This window comes from Erinaceus europaeus, chromosome 2 (genome assembly GCF_950295315.1).
Source record: "Erinaceus europaeus chromosome 2, mEriEur2.1, whole genome shotgun sequence".
NCBI lineage: Eukaryota > Metazoa > Chordata > Mammalia > Eulipotyphla > Erinaceidae > Erinaceus > Erinaceus europaeus.
The window spans coordinates 202,416,283-202,439,043 of record NC_080163.1 but is presented as its reverse complement, the minus strand read 5'-3'; the positions used below and the strand labels follow the sequence as shown (position 1 = coordinate 202,439,043).

The following is a 22,761-nucleotide window of genomic DNA, read 5'->3' as shown; positions in this document are numbered from 1 at the left end:
CCAGGGGCTTGAACGCAGGTCCTTGCACACCGTAGTGTGTGCACTTAACCAGCTGTGTCACTGCCTGGCCCCCCAGTATGAACTTTTCTCAAAGCCAAGTATGCTCTGACACTTTGTATTCATTTTTTAGTTTTTATTTCTTTTTAAATTTATCTCTTTGGAGCCAGGAACTCACTGGAGTTTCTTGCCTGCATGGTTCCAATACTCCCACCAGAGTATTTACGCATGCGCATATGTATGTATTTCCAGGTAGCACATGGAAGACAGAGGGAGTGACAGAGAAGGAAGAGACACCACAGCATGGCTTCACCACTCTTGAAACTTCTCCTCTGTGGTGCTCCCGTTTGACATCAGGCTCAACCTGACGCTGTGGACTGGCTACGGAAGAAGGGCAAACGCTAGAAGAAGAAGAAGGCATGGAGTTCGAATCTGAGCTCTCTTGCACGTTTTGAGTCCTTAAATTTGCTGCAACAGACCGCGGCTTACTCTAGTTTCACCCTGCGGCTTCCCCTCTCTCTGTTTCTTAAGTCCCATCTTTGAAGGAGGTTTCCCAGTGTAGATAGCTCCTTCTGACTGAACTCAACACGGCTCCTTCAAGTTCCATCCAAGCTGAAAATGTCATCATTGCTTATGGCTGAGTTACACACACACACACACACACACACACACACACACTCACACACACACACACACACACACACACACACACACACACACACTCACACACACACACACACACACACACACACACACACACACACACACACACACACACCTTTCTTAACCACTCTCTTGGTCTGTTTCTGGATTTTGGCTTTTGTTATCATTTTTACACTTGTCAGTGAGTGTAACCTGCTCCTAATACTTAAAAAACTTTACTAAGGGGCAAATAGTCACCTTGCCAATAGACAAGCTCAGGATGGGACACTACCCAGGCTTTTAACACCCGTCTAAATTTCACATGGCCCTCGGGAGATGACAACAGCTCATCGTACTGATGGCAGCGAGGGATGTCCACTTCAATCTGGAAAACAGCACAGCAGTGAGACTGAGGCTGAGACTGCCAAGAAACACATCAGTCAGAACATGGAGGGGCAGCACTGTGACCTTAGAAGAAACCATCCACATAACCCTCGAGTTTCCGTATTCTGTCAATCCTCAGAAAATACTCCCCCCCCAAACACACCACTATATAGAAAACGGAGAGCAACGTGAGAGAGCTTATGTTCACACGTATCCGTAAACTACTGCAAAATATATACCTGAAAGCAGAAGCACACTAGAGTTTGCAGTGAGTACCCCCCCCCTAACACTTCCTCTCCACTATTCCAAGCTGTGGGTCCATGATTGCTCAACAACTTGTTTGGCTTCATATGTTAACTCTCTTTTCAGTCACCAGGTTCCAGATGTCATCAGGATGCCGGCCAGGCTTCCCAGGACTGAAGACCCCACCAATGTGTCCTGGAGCTCCGCTTCCCCAGAGACCCACCCCACTAGGGAAAGAGAGAGGCAGACTGGGAGTATGGACCGACCAGTCAACGCCCATGTTCAGCGGGGAAGCAATTACAGAAGCCAGACCTTCCACCTTCTGCAACCCTCAATGACCCTGGGTCCATGCTCCCAGAGGGATAGAGAATGGGAAAGCTATCGGGGGAGGGGGTGGGATATGGAGATTGGGTGGTGGGAATTGTGTGGAATTGTACCCCTCCTACCCTATGGTTTTGTTAATTAATCCTTTCTTAAATTAAAAAAAAGAAAACGGAGAAATGTTACACATGTACCACCTACTGAATTTTTTTTTTAATTTCTTTATTGGGGGATTAATGTTTCACAGTTGACGGTAAGTACAATGATTTGTACATGTGTAACATTTCCCAGTTTTCCACATAACAATCCAATCCCCACTAGGTCCTCTTCTGCCATCCTGTTCCAGGACTTGAACCCTCCACCCCACCCACCCCAGAGTCCTTTACTTTGGTGCACTGCACCAACTCCAGTCCAAGTTCTGGTTAGTGTTTTCTTTTCTGATCTTGTGTTTCAACTTCTGTCTATGACTGGGATCATCCCTTATTTATTCTTCTGTTTCTGACTTATCTCACTTAACATGATTCCTTCAAGCTTCATCCAAGATGGGCTGAAAACGGTGAATCCACCATTTTTAATAGCTGAGTAGTAGTCCGTCGTGTGTATAGACCACAACTTGTTCAGCCACTCATCTGTTGCCAACTACTGTATTTTACTGTCAGCTGTAAACCACGAATCTCCCCGATAAAGAAAAGAAATTCAAAATAATGTGAAATTTTCCTTGGCAAATATAAATTGTTATAGTTTCTTTTCTTAACTAGATTTTTTCTATGTTTATATAAATTAAAAGTCATTTATATTCACCTAGGAAAATAAAAGTAGATAAAGAATAGAAGGATTTGAGCACACAGTTTACAGTGTGCAAGGACCCAGGTTCGAGCCCCTGGTCCTCACTGGCAGGGGGAAAGCTTTACAAGCGGTGAAGCAGGGCTGCAGGTGTCTCTCTGTCTCTCTCCCTCTCTATCTATCATGCCCTACCCTCTCTACTTCTGGCTGTCTCTATCCAATAAAGATAATAATAAAAAAATTTAAAAAATAGAGGGAGTCGGGCGGTAGCGCAGCGGGTTAAGCGCATGTTGCGCAAAGCGCAAGGACCGGCATGAGGATCCCGGTTTGAGCCCCCGGTTCCCTTGCAGGGGAGTTGCTTCACAAGCAGTAAAGCAGATCTGCAGGTGTTTATCTTTCTCTCCCCCTCTCTCCATTTCTCTCTGTCCTATCCAACAATGACGACAACAATAATGACTATAACAATAAAAAAACAAGGGTAACAAAAAGGAATAAGTAAATATTAAAAAAAAAATAGAATAGAGGGATTTTTGTAAAGTGGCATTTTCATCACTAAGGGTGGCCACATTTTTCTCTTTTCAGCACACTTAATGACTTCATTCTTCAGTGTACTTGATTTAGTTTTTATCAATGAGAGTGATTTCATTTAGTACTTTATAATAATGTAAGATCCACATGCTTCTAGTGATGTGAATTTATAATTAACAAACAGTTGCTCTACTTGATTTACTTTAAAAAAGAAAACATTTCCTCCCAGATATTTTATGTGTACTTAAAGACAGGAGAGAGATCATTCTTTTGAGAAAGTATGTACTAAAAAACTTTCCAAGGGGCCAGGCGGTGGCGCACCTGGTTCAGTGATCACACGACAGTGTGCAAGGACCCAGGTTCAAGCCCTTGGTCCCCACCTTCAAGGGGGAAGCTTCATGAGTGGTGAAGCAGGGCTGCAGGTGTCTCACTGTCTCTCTCTTTATCTCCCCCTTCCCTCTCAATTTCTCTCTGTCTCTATCCAACAATTAATTAATAAATTTTTTAAAAAGTTTCCAAAAGAAGTTTCTTTTACACCCTTGTTAAGCAAAGGGAAAAACTATGAGATAACAAATATAATTATCAGGAAAGTTTTCCTTCTAAAAACTGTCTGGGATAGTTCTGTTTCACTGAGTTACTGCTACCGAGTACTCATAACAATAAAAAAGAAAATGCTTTTCTCCAACCCCTCCTTTTTTTTTTTTTAATTTAATTTTTTATGATGTGGTACCAAGACCTCACATATTTGCTATTTCACGACTCCCAGGCTGACTCTTTTCATTCTTGTTAATTCAGACCCAAAGAGAAGGGAGACCACAATACTGGAGCTTCCCCCCTGGTTTCCTGGCCCTCCCATGTGGTGCTGGGGCTGGAATATCTGAGCTGAGTGCAGGCACACACCCTGTTTGGTGAGCTATTCCTTGCTCCCCTCTGGCATTTCCCAAATGACACAATTTGGCAGAATGAACTAAGATGTTGCCCTATTTATGGAAATGAAAGCGAAACCAGACCTGGCGATCCGTGGGTATTGGAGTGTCTTTATCAATGGTGTCGTACTTGGCATGAATAGCCCCCTGCAAAAATAAAAAGAAAGATCTGTCCATTCATCCTGTTCTTCATGGGCTATTTAGGTGACGTCTAGTTGGAAAAAACTATGCTTGAAAACTCACGCAATTACGGGGATTCAAGTCCAGGGACTGCCATCTTCAGTATTTTCTGCATCTTTCTTTCTTGTTTTAAATTTTTTTTATTAATTTTATTTTTGAGAGATGCAGACACACACGAGAGAGGGGGGGGAGAGGGAGAGGGAGAGGGAGAGGGAGAGAGAGAGAAACACCAGAGCACTGCTCAGCTCAGTTTTTGGTGGTGCGGGGGATTGAACCTGGGACTTAGGAGCCTCAAGCATGAGAGTCTGTTTGCATCACCATTATGCTGTCTCCCCCGCCTGCCTTTTTTTTTTTTTAAACCATTTTCTATTATCTTTATTTATTGGATAGAGACAGTCAGGAATTGAGAGGATAGGGGGACGAAGGAGAGAGACAGAGAGGCACCTGCAACACTGCTTCACCACTCGCAAAGTTTTCCCAAAGCAGGCTAGTCCTTGTGCACTGGAACACGTATGCTCGGCCATGCACACCATCACACCAGCCCCCATTCTCTGCATTTCTGACAATCTGACGGCAGTCTGTGGCTACTCACTGCGGTGCTGTGACTGACACTGGGATAAGACAGACACCCACCAAGACAGAGATGCCAGAGGAGGCACTTAGTCAATCACTTATCCTCCAAAGCTCTGTGGTTCCCTGTCTTTTTCCTGTTTTTCCTTTTTACCAGTGCACTGCTCAGTTCTGGCTTATGGTGATGCAGGGGATTGAACCTGGAACCTCAGAGGCTCGGGCATGAGTCTGGAGAGTCTGCCTGCATAAACATTATGTTATCTCCCTCCGCCCTTCCCTGTTTATTGTTATGTCTTATATAGTAAGTGACATGAAGAATTTTTTTTTTTTTTAATGCAGAAAGTGGATCCTTCCTCTAGAGTTTTTCCTGTTAAAGGGTGGTATGGGATAAATTAAAGATGGAGATCTTCTTCTTCTTCTAGTGTTTGCCATGGAGATATTAAATAGTATAATATCATTAAGAGAACAAAGGAATCATTTATCTTTTTTGGGGTTACAGCATGAAACAAACGATAATTGCATAAGCCACTCCAGATAGTGGATCAAGCATGGAACACTTCTTTATTTGAATTTTCATAATCTTATAATTAGTCATATGTACATATACATATGTGTGTGTGTGTGTGTGTATATATATATATATATAAATAATAGTCAACCCCTATCTTTGACATTGGACTACTGCAGTTTCCAATGGAGGGATCAGGGATGCAGAACTGCGGTGGTAGGAAAGGTGCGGAATGATACCCTCGTTATAATTTTGTAAATCTATATTAAATCATAAACAAAAATAATTTACAAACAACTTGAAAAATGTCCATTTCAAAAGCACTTTCCGTCTTCTCCTTAGCACTATTGATCAATTTCTAAATTTTCTTAATTGGGACATTTTTTATTAGTGATTTAATAATGATTCACAAGCTTGTAAGGAAACAGGGGCTACAATTCCATCTACTTCCCACCACCAGAGCTCCGTGTCCCAGCCCCTCCACTGGAAGTTTCTCAAGTCTTTATCCCTCTGGGAGCATGGACCAAAGATCATTATGGGGATGCAGAAGGTGGGAGGTCTGATTTCTGTCACTGCTTCTCCACTGGACATGGGTGTTGGCAGGTGGATCCACACCCCCAGCCTGTGTCTGTCTGTCCCCAGTGGGGCAGGGCTCTGGGGAAGGGAGACTCCAGGACACATTGGTGAGGGCATCTGGCCAGGGAAGTCAGGTTGGTGTCATGGTAGCTGAAAGGTGGTAAGCTACAAAGCAGGACAAATTGTTTCCAGGAACCCAAATGTAGGAATCATTTTATTTCTCACCTCAACTCCCAGAAGAGCAGCCCAAGTCAAACCTCTCATAAGGGGAGGGATATCAACTCGTGCTTCTTTCCAGATTTGATTTTTTTTATATGGATAAGCCTAGAGGTGAGAAAAGAGATCCTGAATTATTGAATGTGACCTTGAGTCTAGACACTTGTGAATATACCACTGAAGAAGGAGAAGGTGGTCTGCAAGAAATTTCTTCGATATCTGAGATCACTTGCCTGATGTTGTTAACACTAAGTCAGCAGAGGAATGGGCCCTTCCCCCCTGGAAGTCTCCCAAAATGCAGTCAAATAAAAAGTAGCTGATTCCGTTTCTGGTCATTCTACTTTCTGTGCTCTGGGAGAATTATGCCTTCGTTATATGGATAACAGTCTTAACAGACTGGAGGGGTTAGAAGAGGTCCATATACTATTTTGTAAACTATCTACTTAAATAGAAATGGCTTAAGTGACTATTCTGTATCCGGCTAAATCAATGTGTGTTTTCAATGAGATCTCCAGATAAGAATCAGGACAAAGTATACAGAATTGCTAAGGCTCCAGGTACATATTTCCAGATTGCTTTATCAGAATGGCTCCATCAGTTTACACTGCTCTGAAAGAATAGGACTTCCACCCTCAATGTATCTTCTCACACACTGCCGATATGGTGTGAAAGCAAACTTATTTTTGATCATTTCTGATTAAGATTTGAAGATGACTTTCTAACTGCATTTCAATCATGCTCTACACCCATTCTCTATTTCTCTTAGGAGTGCTTTAGCTTGTTGAATTTTAAAATGTTCTTGAAGCACTAAACAGGATAACTTTTTTTTTAATCTTTATTTGTTAGATATAGTCAGAAGTTGAGAGGGAAGGGGGTGATAGAGAGGGAGAGAGACAGAGAGACACCTGCAGCCCTGCTTCACCACTTGTGAACCTTTCCCCCTCCGGGTGGGGACCAGGGGCTCAAACCTGGGTCCTTGCGCACTGTAACATGTGCGCTCAACCAAGGATAACCTTTTATTTTGACATTTTAGTTTTATTTACTAGAACATATACTGTGTGTTCTATTCATACTAGAACAGATTTCATATAATCAGAAAAGATGGGTCACGAGAACTGGTGTTTATTATTATTGGTCATCACTGAAGTTCACCGTTCTAGGTTGTCCTAATTTAGATAGAGAGATAGAAACAGAGAGGCAGAGGGAACGAGGCTATAGCACCAAAGCTTCCTTCAGTGAGGTGACAGCTGGGCTCAGACCTGGGTTGTAGTCATAGAAAGACAAGTCCACAGCGGCTGGGGGGTGGCCCATCTGGTTAAGTGCTCACGTTATGGTGCACACAAGGACCCAGGTTTGAGCTGCTGGTCCTCACCTGCAGGGGGAAAGCTCTGCAAGTGGTGAAGCAGGGCTGCAGGTGTCTCTCTGTCTATCCTCCCCATCCCTCTCGATTTCTCGCTGTCTCCATCCAATAAATAAAGATAATTAAAAAAATAAAAAACAAGTGCACTATCCAAATGAGCTATCTTTTCATCTGTTTGTTCTGATTTTAGATTCTATTTATTTAGTAATGAGAGAGAGATAGGAGGAGAGAGGGAAAGAGAACCAGAGCATCACTCTGGTACATAACCTGTCTGCTTGGTACCACACACAGGGCCTCATACCTGAGAATCCAATGATTTCTCCACTGGGCCACCTCCCAGACCACCAAGGGCATTATCTTGCCGGCCAAGAGCTAGTGCTCTTATGACAACGTGAAACCCTAAGAATTACCAGTGTGGGGGGAAGGCTGCACATGGGTTCCGTGGACACTTCCCACTTTAGAAGCCCTACTTACCTTCAGCAGCCTGTCAAAGAGAATGATTCTGTTGAGCTGGTACTCAGTGTCCCTCTCTCGGATGATCAGGGGGAGAGTGGCAGCCGCAGAGAGCTCGTTACTGCTGTTGGAATGAGGCAGGTTGGACTGACTGCCAAAGGGGAACAAATGCAGAAAAACTGACAAAAGGTGAAGAAGTTAAAGAGAGAGAGAACAACATATTTTTTGTGTTCCACTAAAAAAATATCTAGTGATATGGAAAATATTTACTATGAGTCACTGTTCTGTTTACTTCTAGATTAAACGTGTGCTTTCGAAAAAAATTCTAGAAGAGAATCATTGGGACAATGTGTACGGCTTTGCTAAGGCTCTTGACCCATGTTTTCAGATTGCTTTTCAAAGAAAATACGAACACTTCCTAACAATCTAAGATAAGGGGGCGGGGGCAGGCAGTGGCGCACCCGGTTAAGCGCATATAACACTAAGTGCAAGGACCCTTGCAAGGACCTGGGTTTGAGCCCTGCTCCCCACCTGGAAGGGGAAGGCTTCAGAAGCGGTGAAGCAGGTCTGCTGGTGTCCCTCTGTTTCTCTCCCCCTCCTCTCTAAATTTCTCTCTGTCCTGTTTAATCAAATGGGAAAAATGGCTGCTAGGAGAAGTGCCATCACTGAGTGCCATCACTGAGCCCCAGTGACAACCCTGAAAGCAAAACAAGTAAATAAATAAATAAATAATAAAATAGAATCAGGAGAAGTAAGTGTGAAAGGAGACTTACTCGTCTTCAAGGAGTGGGTAAAACGCTTCTCCACTGACATCTTTTAACCTCTGTGAATTTAAAGAGACAGTAGTCGAGGATGCGGATCTAAAACAAAAACTGGTCTGTATTTTCAATACTGTAAAGTGATGATTTCATACCAAGGGGCCAAGAAAAGCATCAGACAGAATCTAAAATTCACTGTTGTTGTGAAGCTTCTCCTTGCAGGTGGGACGGGGGCTGAACCCAGGTCCTCACAGGTGGGCAGTGTGTACGCTTTATTTCATCAGGTGTGTCACCGCCTGGCCCACCGAAGAGACCTGATCATATTATATGCTACGAAGTATGTGGAGAAATAAGAAGGATGTATCCAACAGTAGGAAGAGATAAACTGATAAAACCAAGTTTAGGAGTGAGCAGATAATCAATAATAAATGTTAATGTTGAAGAACAGATGCTCTTGGGGAGTCAGGCGGTAGTGCAAAGCGCAAGGACTGGCATAAGGATCACGGTTCAAGCCCCCGGCTCCCCACCTGCGGGCGGGGGATCACTTCACAGGCGGTGAAGCAGGTCTGCAGGTGTCTATTGTTCTCTCCCCCTCTCTGTCTTCCCCTCCTCTCTCTATTTCTGTTCTATACAACAATGATGACATCAGTAACAACAATAATAGCTACAACAATAAAACAACAAGGGCAACAAAAGGGAATATATATATAGAACAGAAGCTCCATTTCAACCATGGTGCTCCTGACCATGAGCCTCAGGAATACTCACTTATTAGTTGACTTATTTTTATTAGTGATTGAATAATGATTAACAAGAGTGGTAAAATTTCAACAATTCCCCCCCCCACACCCCCAGAGTTCCACATCCCATCCCCTCCATTGGAAGGTTCCCTATTTTTTATCCCCTCTGGAAGCATGGCCCAAACTCTTTATGGGGAGCAGAAGGTGGGAGTTCTGGCTTCTGTCATTGCTTCTCCACTGGACATGGGTGTTGGCAGGTAGATCCACACCCCCAGCCTGTCTCTGTCTTTCCCTAGTGGGGCAGGGCTCTGGGGAGGGGAGGTTCCAGGACATATTAGAACTCACTTTTTTTTTTTTTTTATTAGATATCAGAGGGATTCAAGGCTTCTGCAATTATGTGAAGTTTCATTTGAAGAAAGAGGTCTGACCAAATGTGTCAAAAGACCATTCTTACATTTCCTTTCGTTTAGGGTAAAGAACAGCAAGAGAGAGAGAAGCAGAACATCACTCTGACACAGGAGGTGCCAAGGATGGAAGTGGGGCCCCATGTGTGCAAGCCCGGTGCGCTAGCCACTGAGCCATCCGTCTCCCCAGCCGTGTGTTCTTACGTTTCTTAGCTGACATAATGACAGCGTCACAGTGGTGTCGTCTAACAGGAAGCTTCTGTCTCGACCTTGCCCAAAGCTTTCACCATCTTCAAACAGGAAACTAAACAGTAAAGATTAAAAAAAAAAAAAAAGTTATTTAGTGCACTACATCTGATTGTTTCTTTTAGAAAATACGATTCATTCTAAATCATCAGTCCCTTCACTGGAGAAAGACAGTTTGGACTAATGGGGAGAATGATGATGACGACGATGACGATGACGATGATAATAATAATTGATGATGACGACGACGACGATGATGATGATAATAATACCCATTGCTATTTCTCCAAACAACTCTGTTTTATTTATTATTTAATGTTTTTTTTTTTTTTTTTTTTGCCTCCAGGGTTATTGCTGGGGCTCGGTGCCTGCACCATGAATCCACTGCACCTGGAGGCCATTTTTTGTTCCCCCTTTTGTTGCCCTTGTTGTGGTAGCCTTGCTGTGGTTATTATTGTTGTTGTTGATGTCGCTCGTTGTTGGACAGGACAGAGAGAAATGGAGAGAGGAGGGGAAGACAGAGGGGGGGAGAGAAAGATAGACACCTGCAGACCTGCCTCACCCCCTATGAAGTGATTCCTCTGTAGGTGGGGAGCCGGGGGCTCGAACTGGGATCCTCACGCCAGTCCCTGCACCTTGCGCCACGTGTGCTTACCCCGCTGCGCTACTGCCCGACCCCCTAATTTTTTTTTTTATTATCTTTATTTATTGGATAGAGACAGATAGAAATCCAGAGGGTAGGGATAGAGAGAAAGAGAGATACCTGCAAAATTGTTTCACCACTTGCAAAGCTTTCCCTCTGCAGGTGGGGGCTGGGGGCTTGAACCCGGGTCCTTGAACATTGTAACATGTGCACTCACACAGGTGTGCCACCTCCTGGCCCCAAGTCTCAGTTTTAAACATACACTGAAATAGTATGAATACTGCTTGTACTTAAATAACATTTTAGGTAAAAAAAAAAAAAAGAGTAAAATTCACAGTCATTTTCACAGAAATTACTTTTCTAAGAAAATTTGTATGAATGAAAAATGATCAAGAAAAAAAAATCCAATGATGGTAATTTCTGGAAAATATCAATAAATGAATGAAATTTAGTGATCCATCAAACTGTTCATCTTTGAATTCCCATTATTGTTATCTTTTGTTTTGCTACTTCAATGTGTGAATGGTGTAACTGAGATTAATATTTAAAAAAATCACTAAAAAGAAGAAAAACTACAGAACCAGTGGTCTCTTCGAATAATCAAGCTACAAATTTAACATGTGAAGAGAGATCAGCAGATGATTTATACAGTTACCTACAACAGTCAGTCCTTTTCCTAAAATCTGACATGATTTAATACCATGGAAAACTCAAGAGAATCAAGACCAAATGTTTTTGAACAATGGAATGGTAAGAACTCTGGCATTTAGTGATAACTGTTCACTTCCAATCTAAATTATAGAATGGTCTGTAAATTTCTCTCTACAGTGGCTACTTACCACATTCTGAGATCTATGAGAAGCAGTGAAACCAGGGCTCATGATCTATAGATTTCATTTATAAAAATAAATGCAAATCGTGTCTCACAGTGAAAGCTTCAGCCTAGTCCATAAATTCTCTTGAGCATGAGTACGTTTTTTTCATTTAATGGCCATCCATTACCATAAGATGCTTCACAGTGACTTTCCCCCGGGTAGATCATAAATTAGTAAAAATCAACATTTTAGAATGATAAGAAAAAAGTTTATAAGAATATCTGCTGTTAGAAGTTCTAAGCCAAAAAAAAAAAAAAGAAGAAGAAAAGTATTGGCTTCCAATGACTTTCACAGTCATTCAGTTAGAATACCTGCCAAACAAAACAAACAAAGAAAACATTTTAACGTTTTTATTAGCTTATAGTCACTTCCAAGGGAAGTCCTTACTTGGGGAGTGTGCAGATAGGTGGCTTGGACCGAATAATTTCCTTGTTGACAAGCTCTTTCTCCAGATCACCTCCAGCTAAACACCAGAGGTAGTACACTTCCTCGATCGGTCTTTCAGCCAGGTAGTCACTGTCTTCATCTAGTAACGGCAGATTAAGAACAGTCATAGCCAACATACTTTGTTTGTATTAAAGATCAAGAGCAGACAATACGCAGAAAAAGTAAAAATTGAGGACAACAGGAAGACTCCTTTTAGCGGCCAGGTGGTGGTGCACCTGGCTAAGTGCTCCCATGAGTACACAGAGACCTGGGGTCAAACCCCTGGGTCCGTACCTGCAGGGGGAAAGCTTCACAAGTGGTGAGGCAGGGCTGCAGGTGTCTCTTTGTCTCTCTCCCTCTCTATCTCCCCCACTTCTTTCAATTTCTCTCTGTCTCTACCCAATAACAAAGATTTAAAAAAATTAAGAAAGAAGGAATATTGCTTTTAGAATACAGACCATTTCATACTAGCAAGTTCACATACACACAGAGAGAAATGTACAGGTGCATCTTGGATGTACATTCAATTTTTCTGAGAAAAAGTTAGAATGTTTAGGGTCAAAATTCCATTCTGAAAAATGTACATACACACATCTGCCTGTACAAATAGGTATGTACCCAACGTGCGTGTGTCCACGTAGACACGTCTGTGTTTTTACTTTGCTGTGTCCCAAGGTCCTTCCTTTACAGTCGTGGCTGTGTTGAGATGTCTGCCTCAACATCTGGCTTGAACGTTTCTTAGAGAAACACTATGTGCAGCAGGGCAGCAACTTGGCAAAATTGTAAGTGAATCTTCAGTAAATACTTCTTGCCTGTCAAACTACTCAGCTTGAGCGTGACTCATTGTTGCCACTAAGACACACATTCTGAGAGTTGTGATCTTCCCCGAGGGCTGAAAAAAACCCCCCAAGGCTCTCTAAAAAACAGACTTTGATAGTATAGGCTTCTTGTCAATAATGTGGTCTACAGAGATCAGCTTAGAATACATTTTATGGAGTGTAATGTGGAAGGAACTCCAGATGCTGTAGATTTCTGGGTGAAACTGGACAACTTGCTTGAAAACAGAACCTTGGTTTGCATGATATTTTTTGGTCCATAAAAATGGGCAACCCCATTATATATATATAGATATATATAGATATATAGATATAGATATAGATACAAAGTCAGCCCATGTCTCTGACCTTGGGAGAACCACTGCAGTTCCCAGTGGAGGGGAATGGGGACACAGAACTCTGGTGGTGGGGACAGTGTGGAATTAGACTCCTGTTATCTTATAATTTTGTAAATCAATGTTAAGTCACTAATAGAAATAAAAAATGTCTCTGGTCCTGTTTCATTTTCTTGATTCTTCAAGTTCTTGCTCCAAAAATAGTTCAAATTTACAGGACTAAAATATAAGGTTAAAAATAATTTAACTATTTCTGGAGTTATGTATTTTTTAACTGATTTTTTTTCTCTTGTCACCTGGCAGAGAGTGAATGAAAGACAGAGAGGCAGAGACAAAGAGAGAGAGAGAGACACCACAGCACTGCTTCATTGCTTGTGAAACTTCTGTGCATGGTATTCCCATGTGCTGAGCTGGGGCTTGATCCTGGGTCCTTGCACATGATAAAGGATGTACTCTCCTGCGTGCGGCATCTTCCTGTCCTTTCTAGAATTCTCTAAAATTTCAGGTAAGTATCCACTAAGTCTTACTCTTGCAACCTCTATATTGTGGTAAGTTCAGTTCGGTATCCTCCAGGGTAAGAGTAAGAGCGCCATTGTTGCCTACGTTGTGCTTATCATTACCTTTACACAGCTGACTGATATCCTCTGGCAGATTTAAATCAGCACACCTCAGAGAAGAGGAAAACAGACTGGCCGGCTTGATAAACGGCGTGTAGAAGTGCAAGACTTCACTGAACACCTTGTCCTGCAGCAGGTCCCCTGGAGTCGGCCTTAAGAAACACATTTTAATGGAAAGCTACTAAGAACATCCAGGAAGAATGGCACACATTCAAAACAAACAAACAAACAAGGAAAAGTCTTCACTGTCTCAACACGGGGGAATTCTCCTTAGCAAAGAGTCTCAACATACGTCTTTAGATCAAGTGGCTTTACAAAAATGCTTTTTTTCTTTTTGGTCCCTTGTGGCTGACTATCAAAAATCGTAACAGTGCAGCGGGTTAAGGGCAGGTGGTGCAAAGAGCAAGGACCGGCATAAGGATTTCGGTTCAAGCCCCCGGCTCTCCACAATCGGTGGAGCAGGTCTGCAGGTGTCTATCTTTCGCAAAGAGCAAGGACCGGCATAAGGATTTTGGTTTCTTTCTCCCTCTCTGTCTTCCCCTTCTCTCTCCATTTCTCTCTGTCCTATCCAACAATGACGACGACAATAATAACTATAACAATAAGACAACAAGGGCTATAAAAGGGAATACATAAATAAAAAAAAAAAAGAAAATCTAGGAGGATCAACATTTGTGAAGAAAAAAAAAGTTCAGGAACAACTGTGTGACATTCAGTGGCATTATCAAATGAAAATATACAGTAAAATGACTAAGAAATGAAGTTTCCCCTCTGTAGGTGGGACCAGGGGCTTGAACCCGGGTCCTTGTGTACTTTAATGTGTGCACTTCACCAGGTGCTCCACTACCTGGCCCACCACTTATATTCTTTTTTAACTTATTAATATTATAGCTACAAGGAAGACAACTTCAACTGTTTATATGTTAAAGGTCTTAGTGTAACCCAAACCAAAGGACTTGAACCTTTTAGAAGGGGGGAAGGTGAGGCACTTCTTCAAAAGACCAAGAACATTTTCAGGGAGATTCTGAAAAATAAAGAGGGATGAATTATTAAAAATTGTGTATTTCACTCAAATGTCCACTACTTCTCCAATATGACTTTTCAAAGGCTTTATTTGAACCTGACACAAATTTATAGTAACTTGTCATTGCAAAATGCAAATATCCAAACAGAAATGACTACTATCTTTAAAACTGCTTGTTATTCGATTCCAAATATGCCAAATACAGAAGTTGAAAAATAAGAACAGAAGGGAAAACAGTAAGCAGAACTTGGACTGGAGATGGTGGATTGCACCAAAATAAAGGCTCTGGGGTTAGTGGAGGAGGAGAGTTCAGGTCCTGGATCACGACGGCAGAGGACCTAGTGGGGGTTGTATTGTTGTGTAGAAAACTTGAGAAACGTCATGCATGTGCAAACTATTGTATTTATCATTGACCGTACAACATTAATCCCCCAATAAAGAAATTAAAAAAAGAAGAAGAAAATATGCCAAATAAAGACAATTACAATGTCACCCAATTTACAAACCTTTATAATGTCCAGACAACCATGCTCTTCAGCCAGAACCGTTACGGTATCATCCACGCAGTCTAAAAAACAGAAGTGGTCTGGATTAATGCCGCTTTCCTTTTTCCTTTCTAAATATTTTTGTTTCTGTATTACAAGATAGAGACAGAGAAACTGAGAGGGGGAGGAGGAGATAGAGGAGAGAGACAGAGAGACACGTGTAGCCCTGCTTCAACACTCGTGAAGCTTCTCCCTGCAGGTGGGGAGCAGGGGCTTGAACCTGGGTCCTTGTGCACGGTAGTGTGTGTGCTCAACCAGGTGTGCCACCGCCTGGACTCAGTGCTGTTTTTCTTTTCTTTCTTTCTTTCTTTTTTTTTTTCTTCTTCTTTTTTGCCTCCAGGGTGACTGCTGGGGCTCGGTGCCTGCACTACGGATCCACTGCTCCTGGAGGCCCTTTTTTCCCTTTTTGTTGCCCTTGCTGTCATTGCTTTTGGATAACACAGAGAGAAATAGAGGGACAGACCTGCTTCATTGCTTGTGAAGTGACCCCTCCGCAGGTGGGGAGCTGGAGGCTTGAACCAGGATCCTTACGCCACCAGTCCTTGCACTTCTCGCCATGTGCACTTAACGTGCTGTGCTACTGCCCACCCCACCCCCCATACTGTTTTTCTAAACTACTGGACCAGTGAGGAAGAACCAACAACTATTTTCAAAATGAATAATGTAGTTTTTGAACACGGAATGTTTGAAACTTAACATGTTCTGATAAGAATAAAGACTGTAAACACTAATATTCATTGACACTGAGAAATAGATTAAATAGTAAAATAAAAGTTATTCAAGAGGAAAAGATTGATTCTCTGTGCATGTGAACATCACTTTCTCGAGACTTTTTTTGGGTGGGTGGTGATGCACCCAGTAGCATGCACATATGACAATCCCCAGGCCACCAGTTCAAGCCCCAAGCCACACTTGCAGAGGCGAAGCTTCGTGAGTGGTGAATCAAGTCTGCAGGTGTCTTTCTGCCTCTTTCCCTCTCTGTCTCCCCTTCCTCTCAATTTCTCTGTCTCTACCTAATCAATAAATAAAATTGAATTTAAAAAGAGACTATTTTCATGATTAAAACAAACGTTATTTTTATTACATATAATTTAGTCTACACATATGTTTCGTGGGTGTTTTTAAAGGATAGGTCTTGACTGTATCCCACACTTAGAAATCTCCAGAACTCTCTAATAGCTTATTATCAGTCTCTGGGTGATGCTGGGGATCGAACTTGGGAGCTCAAGCTTTTGAGCCTGAGGCACTAACCACTGCACCATCTCCCAAGTGGCTGAGGAACACAACCTTTATTTTCCCAGAGGAAAGAGATAGAGGGGCAGAGAGAGAGAGAAGAATCCATAGCACTGAGGCTTCCTTCAACGCAGAGGGACCAGGCTCATGAAGAACATACCTGCAGTGTTCATGATGACTAATAATCACAAAAGACTATATTTATAATTGAAAAAAAATAGTGTAATACTTACCCAATGTAAGCAAAAATTTCAGTCTTTCAGAAATATCCAAGCTCTGAAATAATTTTCTTCCCTGAATAAAATCAGAAAACACTTGTTATATCTATATGTCTTTAGAGCTAAAATGATTTTACAACATACCTCTGCATGTCGTTAGGTTTATTAGATTTTTTAAAAAATGTTTTATTCATTTTATTTTAATGAGAAATATACAGAGAGAAAGACCAGAGACCAGAGCCCTGCTCAGGTTTATGGTGGTGCTGGGGATTGAACCTGGGATCTTGGAGCCTCAGTCTTTTTTTTTTTTTTTTAAGATTTTATTCATTTATTTAGAAAGAGAAAGACAGAATCAGACATCACTCTGGCACATGTTATGCCAGGGATCGAACTCAGGACCTCATGCTTGAAAGTCCAAAGCTTTATCACTTCGCCACCTCCCAGACCACACGAGATGAAAGTCTTTTTACATAAACATTATGCTGTCTCCCCAGCCCATAGTTTTATTAGATATATTTTTGAAAAAATTTCTTTTAGTATCTTCACTTATTTATTGGATAGAGACAGCCAGAAATCGAGAGGGAATGGGGTGATAGGGGGAGAGACAGAGAGACCCCTGCAGCCCTGCTTCACCACTTGTAAAGCTTTCCCCCTGCAGGTGGGGACTGGGGGTTTGAACCAGGGTCCTTGTGCACTGCAACATGTGCGTTCAATCAGGTGCGCCACCACCTGGCCCCATTTTATCAGATTTTTAAAGATACTTCCCTGTAAACATTTGCTACATCTAAGGATTTTCTGAGATGACTTTTTTCAGAGACAGGAAACGGAGAAACAGTGGGAAAAAGAGACACATCAGTGAAACTTTCTCTGGTGCACTGAGGACCGGGCTGGAACCTAAGTCATGCACTGGGCAGAGCAGGTGCACACCCAGCTGAGCTATCTTAAAGGTCCCAGGCATGGCACACTACAGCTCGGTCACCTTATAGGGTGATGTATTTGAAAGAGTCTTTGAAGACTTGCTTCCCTGCTTATGAAGCTTCTCCTTGCAGGTGGGGAGTGAAGGCTCAAACCTGGGTCCTTGTGAATGGTGATCTAAGTGCCTGACCAGGTGCACCACCGCCTGGCTCTACACCTGCAATGTTTAGAGGCTCCTCCCCAAACCCCCCACGGGTGGCTCAGGCATGAAAGTCTGTCTTGCAAAACCATTATTCTATCTCCCCTGCCCCTTGGAGGGCATCTTAAAGGCGATCACATGAACTTCTCACCTTTCCTAGTGGTTAAGAAAGGGGATAAGGAGAATGTCTTTGGAAATCAGGTGGTGAGGAGAGTGTTGACCAGCTCAGCCTCCCGGGTTTCTGTGTGTCCTTGTGGGGCAGGAGTGAGACAGACAGACACCTCTGCTGTCTAAGCAGCTGTATTTGAATTCCTTTCCTAGAAGCAGGTTAGTTTCTACACAGTGAGCACAGAGGGTTTCTGGGGAAGCTTCCCTACAAAGCCAACATGCAAGTGAGTCTCAGACGAAACGCTGAGAGAACGAGAGAAGAGTCTGAGGAAGAAAGAGGCACTCAAGAGCCAGATGCTGGAGTCAACAAGGAGGAATTTTATTAAGGTTAACGGGCCACAGAAGGAGCTGGGAGCTACTGTCTGTCCTGATCCAGCTTTCTAGTCCTATTCTCAACTCTGACAACATCTTCCCAGATGATACTTTTACTCCACCTGCATGTCAGGCTCAGGCAAAAATGACTAAAGTCATGGACCCCTTGGAACATACCAAAAATAGACTTCCTAGCTTCTTTCCACATGAAGACCCCTAATTTCACCGGTTCTATTCCTACCTGTGGGTTCCTGTATATTGAACGATTTGCTTTGTATCTCATCACCGTTCAGCCACCAAGTGGCAGATGCTACCATGACACCATCCTGACCTCCACAGGCAGGTGACCTCACCAATGTATTCGAGAACCTCATCGCTCCAGAGCCCTGCCCCACCAGGGAAAGTAGAGAGACAGGCTGGGGATATGGATCCAGCTGCCAATGCCCAGGCCCAGCAGAGAAGCAATTACAGAAGCCAAACCTTCCACCTTCTGCACCCCATATAGAATTTTGGTCCATACTCCTAGAGGAATAAAGAACATGGAAGCTTCCCCCACCTGCAGGGGAGTTGTTTCACAAGTGATAAAGCAGGCCTGCAGGTGTCTATATTTCTTTCTCCCTCTCTATCTTCCCTTCCCTCTCAATTTCTCTCTGTCTTATCCAATACAATGGAAAATATGGCCAAAAAAAAAAAAAAGAGGGAAGCTTCCAACAGAGAGGATGAAACATGAAAATCTGGCGGTGGGAACTGTATGGATTTGTAGCCCTGTTATCTTACAATCTTGTTAATTATTATTAAATCACTAATAAAAAATTAAGAAAAATTCTGGGCTCCGAACAAAGGGACAGTCCAGCTTCCATAGAAGGCTGCAGGGCTAAGAGCAGAAAGTTCCCTTGCACCACCATAAGCAAAAGCTGAACTGTGTTCTGCTTGGAAAAAAAAACAAAAAAACAAAAAACTGTAGTTTTACTGGATAGCTTTCCTATACAAATAAATAAATAAATAAATAAATAAATAAGCATTTTATTTTATTTCTATGTATTTATTCTTCTTGCTACCAGGGTTACTGCTGGGACTTGATGCCTGCACAACAAACCCACCACTTCCAGCAGCCATTTTTCACTCTTCTTCTTCTTCAATAGGACAGAGAGAAATTGAGGGGAGGGGGTGGAGAGGAGAGAGAAAGAGAGACACCTACAGCCCTAATTCACCACCCCTAAAGTGTGCCCTATACAGGTGGGGAGCAGGGGTTCAAGCCTGGGTCCTTACACATGATAACGTATGCATTTAACTGGGCACACCCCCCTCCAAACAGTATTCTAATAATAAAGGCACTTTTTTTTTTTTTTAAATAATCAGTTTAAATTTCATTATACGTACCATGCAAAGCTCAAACAAAATGATTCCAAGAGACCAGACATCCGACTTGGGTCCAGAAGGCAATGGCTTTTCATTTGGCCCGTGATCACTACTTTTGAAAATCCCTTGTGCAGTGACTTCAGGTGCCAAGTACGATGGATACCTACAATATGTTTTAAAGTGAGTCACTCCTCTGAATTCCATCAGGGGGAGAGCAGTAGAACATTCTGACTAGCAGCATGGTGAATTCTGTGTAAATGTCACGTGCACTTAACCCGCTATGCTACCGCCCGGCCCCCATCTCCTTGCATTTTTAACAAACTTGTCTTTCAATGAAGTTTCCAAGCATTTGTTTGTCGTCACTGCCTCTCTCTCTTTTTTAATTTTTTAATATTTATTTATTTCCCCTTTTGTTGTCCTTGTTGTTTTTCATTGTTGTTGTAGTTACTGTTGTTATTGATGTCGTTGTTCTTGGATAGTACAGAGAAATGGAGAGGGGAGGGGTTAGTCAGAGACGGGGAGAGAAAAACACCTCCAGATCTGCTTCACCACCTGTGAAGGCACTCTCCTACAGGTGGGGAGCCCGGGACTCAAACCGGGATCCTTACGCAGGTCCTTGGGCTTTGCACCACGTGTACTTACCCGCTACGCTACCACCCGCCACTGCCTCTCTTATCACTCACTATATTTAACTGTTCTCTTTTTAAATTTTTCAATATTTATTTGTTTATTCCCTTCTGTTGCCCTTATTTTATTATTGTTGTTGATGTCGTTGTTGTGGGACAGGACAGAGAGAAATGGAGAGAGGAGGGGAAGACAGAGAGGGGGAAAGACATCTGCAGACCTGCTTCACCGCCTGTGAAGCGACTCCCCTGCAGGTGGGGAGCCGGGGCTTGAACAGGGATCCTTACGCCGGTCCTTGTGCTTTGCGCCACCTGCGCTTAACCCATCGCGCTACCACTGACTCCCCTCTTTAAAAATTTTTTTTTTAATTTATTACTGAATAGAGACAGAGAAATTGAGGGAGAGACACCTGCAGCCCTGCTTTACCACTCGTGAAGCTTCCCCCCTGCAGGGGGGGGACCAGGGACTTGAACCCAGGTCTTTATGCACTGTAATGTGCGTGCTTAGCCAGGTGCGCCACCATCTGGCCCCCTGAACTGTTCTCTAAGTGGCATTTTTAAAACTTTGAAAATGACATTTATTTATTTGTCTGAGTAGAATTGTCAAAAGCTGGAAAAAAAAAAAAACATATTCATGGGTAACCCAGGAAGTGGGACACAGGGTAGAGTGAAGTCTCGAGTTCAGTTCCCAACATATTATATGCCAGAGAGACGCTTGGTTCTCTGTGTGTCTTCTCTGATTAATCAAACATTTTAAATCATATGCATTAAATGTGACCCTGCCCTCTCTACCCCCCAGCCATCCACACACATTTCTACAGCTGTTATCAATCGTCCCCTTTGTCCCTCTTCCCAAAGCCAGTACACATGATCTTGAAGCCATCTTTCCCACTTTAACTACACTTCAGAGATCACTCTATCAACCAATACACAATTATCTTTTTTCTTTCTGAAGTTTTACAATAATTTCTGATAACAAGTCATTTGGCGGGGGCCATATGTACTAAGTCCTAAGCTCAAGGACCCATGCAAGGATCCATATTCAAGCCCTTGCTTCCCAGTTGCAGAGGGGTTGCTTCACAAGTGGTAGAACGGTCTTTCTCCCTCTCTCTCTCCCCCTCCTCTCTCAAGTTCTCTCTGTCTTATCTAATAAAAATGGTAAAAATGACCTCCAGGAGCAGACTTCTGCTCAGTGCTGGCACTGAGCCTCAGTGATAATCCTGGAGGCAAATAAAATAAAATAAAAAAATCATTTGGCCAAACACTGGAAGGACTACTCTGGGTGATACATTCTTTCACTGTGACACACGATGCTGACATGACTATTCACATATGGACAGATGGCAGGAAAAGGCCTAGAGCCAAGTCATGAGCTACACACATTTTCAGGTGTGTGTACGGGAAATATACACTCCAGCCACCCCTGCATATATATCTCTGGTCTGCACTTAGGTCAGTTGTCCCACCTAAAACTGACTAATTAGCCTGTCCTCTCCAGAAGCACTGAGTTGACTCTTCCTGAAAAAAAACAACAAAGAGAGAGAGAGAGAGAGAGAGAGAAAACAAAGAAAGAAAAATCCCAATTTCTCGGGCGGGGGAGACAGCGTAATGGTTATGCATTTCTCTCTGTGTGTCTGTGTGTCTCTCTGCATCTCTCTTAAAAAAAAAAAAAACCCAATTTCTCTTTTAATCAAAGACTGAGATCCAATCATTACAAAGCAATAAACTCTAGGACTGTTTTCTTAACAGTGAAGATCATCTCTTTTTAACAACAGTCTCTTCTCTAGTGTAGCATTTTAACCCTCAAAAGAAAACTATCAGACCTCAGCCATATGATCAGGGAGCTAGAAGTATGCAGCCTTCACCATGTGTTTGATGTTTTAACAAGGTATTATGCTACCGGCCAGTTGAAATGAACGTCCAATTTCTAATGCTTTACAGTATTTTGCAACAGATGTTAACATTTTGCTTTGTTGTTCCTTAATATTTGTCTTTTGAATCAACTGCAAGCTTCCCCTGGTGTAAATATTTTCTTTCATGACTTTTCTGTTTGATCACTTTATTTTTCCTGGCTAAAGTTTCACATTATGCTCTTTGAAACTTCCTGGTGACTTCAAAGCGAGTCCTACCAAATGGCCACACAAAGCCAATCTATGTGAAGCTTTTTGAACTCAAAGGTCATCCTTCAAAACGCTTGATGTGCTTTAAGAAAAAAAAACACCTCCTTTCTTTGATTCATCACTGTAAGCCCCCTCTAAATGAAAGTGAAAATTCAATTAATTTTTCTTTTGCTTAGGTTATGCCTTTGGAGTGCTCTCTCACACAAACTGATTTAGACAAGACCGATAAGGAATAGCAGGCACATTTTTTTTTTTTTTTTTTTTTTTTTGGTCCAGGACTTCACTATTCTGGGCTAACTTTTTCTAATAGATAGTGAGGGAGAAACACCACGGCACTGACGTTCCCCCAGTGTGGCAGGAACTGGGCTGGAAGTCGAGTTACAGCAACGGGAAAGCAGGCACACTCTCAGGTGAACGGTCTTGCCGGCTCAGCAATCACATTTTCTCCAGCTCTGTCCCAAGGCAAGTTCTCTTCTCT

The 22,761-nt window shown here is 42.6% G+C and overlaps 1 protein-coding gene across 4 annotated transcripts in view; it reads right to left on the bottom strand.

Annotated features, from left to right (window-relative positions):
• TBCK (TBC1 domain containing kinase) overlaps positions 1 to 22,761 on the bottom strand; it is a 153,457-nt gene that overhangs the window by 29,396 nt on the left and 101,300 nt on the right. For all 4 annotated transcript variants that reach the window (XM_060186295.1, XM_060186298.1, XM_060186296.1 and 1 more), the window contains 12 exons: positions 19,562 to 19,703; positions 16,603 to 16,663; positions 15,098 to 15,159; positions 14,530 to 14,591; positions 13,571 to 13,719; positions 11,741 to 11,879; positions 9,794 to 9,893; positions 8,461 to 8,510; positions 7,709 to 7,838; positions 5,884 to 5,982; positions 3,909 to 3,971; positions 898 to 1,024 (listed from right to left, as the gene is read on the bottom strand). In XM_060186295.1, the coding sequence (XP_060042278.1) occupies positions 898 to 1,024; positions 3,909 to 3,971; positions 5,884 to 5,982; positions 7,709 to 7,838; positions 8,461 to 8,510; positions 9,794 to 9,893; positions 11,741 to 11,879; positions 13,571 to 13,719; positions 14,530 to 14,591; positions 15,098 to 15,159; positions 16,603 to 16,663; positions 19,562 to 19,703 (1,184 nt within the window). The remainder of the gene's footprint in view (positions 1 to 897; positions 1,025 to 3,908; positions 3,972 to 5,883; positions 5,983 to 7,708; positions 7,839 to 8,460; positions 8,511 to 9,793; positions 9,894 to 11,740; positions 11,880 to 13,570; positions 13,720 to 14,529; positions 14,592 to 15,097; positions 15,160 to 16,602; positions 16,664 to 19,561; positions 19,704 to 22,761) is intronic.